Source organism: Capricornis sumatraensis, chromosome X (genome assembly GCF_032405125.1).
Source record: "Capricornis sumatraensis isolate serow.1 chromosome X, serow.2, whole genome shotgun sequence".
NCBI lineage: Eukaryota > Metazoa > Chordata > Mammalia > Artiodactyla > Bovidae > Capricornis > Capricornis sumatraensis.
In genome coordinates this window covers 43,845,601-43,851,600 of record NC_091092.1, presented here as the reverse complement: position 1 = coordinate 43,851,600, position 6,000 = coordinate 43,845,601, and the positions used below count along the sequence as shown (strand labels likewise).

The 6,000-nt window shown below is 45.0% G+C and overlaps 1 protein-coding gene across 4 annotated transcripts in view; it reads left to right on the top strand.

The window, feature by feature from the left end:
- The first annotated feature begins 5,812 nt into the window (after nt 1-5,812).
- The window catches only part of MAP7D3 (MAP7 domain containing 3), a 36,218-nt gene continuing 36,030 nt past the window's right edge, over nt 5,813-6,000 (top strand). For all 4 annotated transcript variants that reach the window (XM_068962325.1, XM_068962323.1, XM_068962324.1 and 1 more), the window contains exon 1: nt 5,813-5,887. In XM_068962325.1, the coding sequence (XP_068818426.1) occupies nt 5,833-5,887 (55 nt within the window). In that variant the 5' untranslated portion in view covers nt 5,813-5,832. The remainder of the gene's footprint in view (nt 5,888-6,000) is intronic.

The window sequence follows — 6,000 nt, the reverse complement described above, 5'->3', positions numbered from 1 at the left end:
ACAACAACAAAAACATATTGAACACAAACCCTCCACAGAGCACTGCACAGGGTTCTGAGGGTAACACATATATGAATTTACTATCCAATAAATAGTCACCATTTATAAAGCCTGGTTTTAAAAGCTGCTTCTTCCATGAAGCCTCTCTGGCTTGGCTGGTACTTGATCATCTCCTCTATCCCCACCTCCAGATTCAAGTAACAGCTGAATATGGCCACTCTTTTGGGATTCCCAGGTGGCTCAGTGGTAAAGAACCTGCTGCCAATGCAGGAGACATAAGAGACATGGGTTCAATCCCTGGGTCAGGAAGATCCCCTGGAGAAGGGCATGGCAATCCACTCCAGTATTCTTGCCTGAAGAATCCCATGGACAGAGGAGCCTGGTGGGCTACTGTCCATGGGGTCGCAAAGAGTTGGACACAAGTGAAGCGACTTAGCATGCATTCTTGGCCACTCCTTAAGCCACAGCATAGACCACCAGGCACTGTTTTGGGTGGCTCTCTCCTATTCTGGCTCCTAACACCTCTGGAAAACTCGAGAGAAATCTAGAGTCAGATTATCCTGAATTCGAATCATGCTTCTGTGAGGCGGGGTGAGGGTGGGGGAGAAGAGTAGAGATCAAGAGATCGGCTTGAGCCCAAATGTTTGCCTGGTTTTGCTGTTGCTGAATAGGGTTCCTGTGAGGATGTAGTGAGAATTATGTGGAGCAGCAGGTAGGAGCCAGCTCACTGGTTCCTTCACAAAAATAACCGTTGTTCAACATCCTTTAAGTGTGTCTTTCATAGCTTAGCGGGATCTCCATCTGTTTCCCTCCCATGTCCGTTTCAGTTTCATTGGGAGGATATAGGTCAAATTCCAGCTGGATTACATAGTGGTTCCTAGCACTGGGTCAGCAGTTCTCACTTTTTTTTTCCTTCTTCTAAAAGATTGTGTGGACAGCCTTTCACGGGTGTGCAGAGGAAAGTTCATTAGATAGGGTGCTGGGAGACCTGAGTTCCGTCAGCTGTGGGAACTTGCATCAGCAAGCCTCTCTGAGCCTCAGGGGAAAATAAGAGGACTCAATGTAGTGGCCTTGATGTTCCTTCTCAGCTCTCACATTCCGTGATCTGTCCGCGACACTAATATCTAAAAACTAAAGAAAAGCAATGTCAAGGGAATGTGTCTTTCCTGAGAGCAGGGAAAGATATTCTATTTATTTGGCCTCAGAGATAATCTGCTCTTTTCCTTTCTTCCCCCCCATCTATCCCAACACTTTGAAAATTCTGGAGGATTTTCTTTTCAAGGGCTTGGATGTCCAGCTGACTCTTAAGCTTTCTTCTATGTTACTGAATTTTTCAGCCCAGCTGCATAGAGAGATGACAACCCGTTGGAAGCCTGCTTCAGCTCTTGGCTGCCCACGTGTGCATCCCCACAGACCCACGTGCCTCAAAGCATGTGCACAGAAGTTCCCCTTTGCCCTCTCAGGCCCTTTTGTCTCTAAGAGTACACATTCTCTAAAGCGATCTGTAAGCTGGCCATGAAAAAACAATGAGGCTTACAGGCAAGCTTCTCACTCCCCAAGAGTATCAGCCCAGTGACAAACAATTGAGTTTTGCAAAGAGATTCTCAAGGAGAGCCAGAGTTAGGGACAGAATTGTTTAGTCCTTTTTCTGACCCTGGGAAACTTTCTTCTTGGGTGGCAAGGAGAGGAGATTCTTGTGCATTTCACTTCCTGTGTGTGATCTGGATTTCTTTACCTTCCCAATACCTGTGTTAGCTCCTTTTCAAATGTAGGTATGAATGTGTGATATGGGTGAACTATCCTATGGGGGTGAGGGTGGGAATGAGAAGGAAAACTGTCTATTCAATGTGCTGTACCACCACACTCTGTCTCAGGAAATTGTGGTACAAAATGCTCTCAGGCTTCCTTGCCTGGCAGCTCAGGGTCTGTGACGTTCCTCCCTCCATTGTAATGCTCACCGCAAGGCCTTGGCCAGACCTTGGCTTTCAGTGAACCCTAGAGCAAAGCATTTGCCTGCCCTTAGTGAACAAATGTCAAGTATCAGGAGGTACATGACACTAGATTTGTATTTGAATTTTTAATATTTGTCATCATCAAAGTGTGATGATGATGCTAGATCTGGATTAAAATTTTTAAATATAGATCATCATCAAAGTGTAATGATATTAACCACTCAGGCTGAACTTGACATCACACTGGACATTCGGTACATTTCCTTGGTGGTATATGTTATACAGTTAATCACACTTATAGAATCAGAAACTCTGGGAATGGGGCCCAGCAATCTGTGTTTAATAAACCATCTCAACTCCTCTTTTCCTCTCCTTCTCTCCCATCTGGATTTTACCAAGTTTTAACTCTTTTAGAAATTCCAAAGTGTCTTTAAAGGGCATTCCTTGATATTTTATGCTTTTTGGCATCCCCTGAAGCTCCCTTTATATTACAGGCCCTGTATTTAGAATGAGAAGACACAGCCCATGTTTGCTCTACTTTATTTGAAGTCAAGCAAAAAAAAAAAAAAAAAAAAAAAACAAGGACATTTTCTTGCCCTTTAATAATTTTAAGTCTAGACCTTTTCAACACCCCAGTAGCCATTGAAAATATTTTTGTTTCTTCCTCCTTCAGTACTGTGGAGGCTTTCAGTACTCTTTCATTCATTCAAAAAATATTCATTGCAGGATAAACAGTGAAATAGATATGGCACATTTTCCTTTACACATACATTTTAAAGTCAGCCCTGAGTACCTGGCATTTACAGTCTCACCTGAGCCTTTCTAGAAGAAAGGCTGCTTAAGAGAAGTCATATTTATCTCTATTGCTAGATATATAGTAAACATCCATTTTCAATGGTTTCTTATTGAATAGTTTGTGTCCATCTTATTAAAGACTTAAGAGACTGTCATAGTGGTACTTGAGTTAAAAGATTTAGTTTTAGGAAGACCTCACTAGTGATAAAAAGTGCATGTCTAGGGACTTCTCTGGTAGTCCAGTGGTTAAGACTCTCAGAGCTTCCAATGCAGGGGCTCAGGTTCCATCCCTGGTCCTGATGGGGAAACTAAGATCTCATGTGCCACAAGGCTGAGCCAGAAAAAATAATAGGCTGAGTGTGGGGACTGCATCAGTGGAGAAGTGAAGACATGGGCTAGGAATTAAAAGTGGACTAGGGCTCATCATCTGGTAAATTAGAAGACACAGTGGAAGAAGTACTAGATATACATGGCCTTGAATCCTGGCTCTGCCACTTGCTAACTGTGCTAACCCGGGGGAGGGTAACTCTTTCCTTATCTGTAAAATGAGGGGATAACAGAAGCTGCATCATGAAGTGGTACAAGAATTAGATGAAATAATCCATGTAGAACCATAAGCACTGTGCCTGCCAATGTATAAGTATTGGACAAATGACATCTGTTACTAAGTAACAATAAGTAAGCCTCTAAGATGCAGCTACTGCTCCTCGCAGATTGCACCACCACCATGATGCCCTTCCCATGTTTGTCTGATCTGAATGACAATGCTGGCCTCTTCTTCCTCTCCTCAGAAGCTCATGACCCCCACCCTGGTTATCTCAGGACATGAGAATCAGTCCCCCACCACATCCCAAAAAAAAGCAAGGTCACCCTGGTCCTCAGTGCAAAGGGAACGGGAAAGGGGGCAGTGGGAAAGGGGGACTGAAGGATCATTGAGATTGGGGCGGTCGGGGCAATGTGCTGCAGTAGGAATTCGGAGCTGGGAAAGCTGCCATCAACCAAGCAAGAAATGACCAGAGCCTGAGGTGAGCCTATAACTTAGAGAGAAGAAAAGTGCAGATTTAGGGAAAGGGAAGAAAACGTGTTAGTAGAATTGGAAGAGATGAGTTCAGAATGAAGCATCACTCTTCCCCCTGTATCATGGCCAAGCGGCAATAGATGTGAGACAAGAGTCAGAAATGAGAGGAGAACAAAAAACCCGAACCCTGACTCTGCTGTGTATATGACGGATGAATCTGACAGGTAGTCTAGGATGCAAAGGGACAGTTGTCTCATGGCTGTGAAGCTTAGAACTCTTCCCATAGGGCTGTGATGGTATCAGTTTCAATGCAAATTTGTTAGACTTGATAAGTGCACTGAGTGTTTATTACATGTGAATTCAATGTATTAGTAGAAAAAAGTGACAATTCCTAGACCTAGTATGAGAGTTTCTGAATATTTTTCCTGCTGGTGTCAGGTTTAAGGGAAAAAATAGCCAAGTAGGAAAGAAATAGCAGGAATTCAGGGTTTTTTTTTTTTTTTTTTTTTTTTGCTCACTGGGGAACATACATAGGCTTTCCAAACAGGGGTGGAGAGAAGTTAAGTGGCCTGGGTTGTTTCCCAGCTCTGAGTGAGTTGGCTCCAGAACACACTCAATCTCCCCAAGATGGCAGTCTTCAGTTCCAAAATTTTTCTGAGAAACGTACAGACAGTCCTGCGGGGGCTCCTTAGGGAGCTGCTGTAGCCCCAAAGACACATCTAAGAGGATCTTCCCTGTCTCTTTCTAGCCAACCAGTCAGGCACAGGATAGGTGGTCATAAAAGCTTTTGTTGAATGACTCACCTACTGAATGTTTCACAGTGATCTGTCAAAGATGTTGAAGAAAAAGAAAGGTTTATCTATAGATTAAAAGAGACTTGTTTGTGAAGTTCCAGATAAATTCATCAAAGTTGAATTTCTGTGTAGGTATATGTGCTTTGCTTGTGCCCTAATCATGTGTGTCTTAATAATCATGGCTACCATTATGTATATCATGCAGAACACTGGTGTCTCTATACAAGTAGGAGCAGGGCTTCAGGTACTATAGTGCCAAACGATCCCTGGCCCCCTGCCCCCCAAAAAACACACACTAGTATTTTTCCAAACTGAAGTCTAGTTGATTTACAGTATTATTTTTCTTCACCAATATTAAATTACATCTTCACCAACACTTTTTTTCCACTCTTAAATTTTTGCCAAATCTATAGGTGTAACATGATATCTTGTGGTTTTCACTTGTGTCCTCTTGAGTGCTTAAGAGTTTGAGAATCTTTTTTTTTTTATGCTTATTGCCATTTGTGTTTTCTCTCCTGTGAAAGGCTTGCTTATGCCTTTTGCTCACTTTGGGGGGAATTGCCTTTTTCTTAAATATTTTTTAGATCTTTCTGCATTCCGGATAGGAATTGTTTATGAATATTATATATGTAATATATAATTATGTATCTGGAGTGATTAACATCAATAAGTCCTCGACTTCACGTTAAAGACCTAAAGACACTCTAAAGATAATTCACACAACGTTGAGACCTAACAGTGTCACGAGTTATTCTACACGGTTTTAAGAAAATCTTTCCTTGTGATCAAGCCCCCTAGAGCCTCACAGGAACCTATCTCTTCCCCCAACCTGGGCCTTTCCGTCGTGTTTCAAAGATTAGCAAACTCATGATGCAAGCGCACCAAGGAGGCACTCAAGAAGACCTCCATAAGTGAACAAACGAATGAAGGAAAGAATGTTACTGCGTTGCTAGGTAAAGTGAGGAAAAAAGGAATGTTGGATGGCCGGCTGATTATCGGCCGGCCTCCAGGACGCACAGTGCGGGGAGAGCAGGGGAAGTAGAAGAAGGTGTCTTTCTTTACCCCTGGTCGTCGCCGCCCAGCGGCTCACAACTTGGTGCGCAGAAGGCAGCGCTGACGGGTCGCGGGTCCGAGGTGGGCGCGGCGGCCCTTTGGGCCACGCCCCTTCCCGCCCCCCGACGACGCCACGGCCTCGGCCCCGCAGCGGCCGCGCGAGAGCCTGCGCACTGGGGCCCCAGCGCCTGTAGCGGCTCCCGGCTCGGCTGCTCCGAAGATGGCGGAGCGCGCCGGCGGCGGCACATCCTTGAGGGGACTGCGCGAACGAATGGGTGAGCGGGCCGGCGGCTCCCGGGAGTGCCCGGGCCCGTGCGGGACGCGGGCTTCCCGCGGCTTCGGGGACCGTCGGAGCGGGAGAACTTTACTCCGGAGTCGCCTCGCGCGC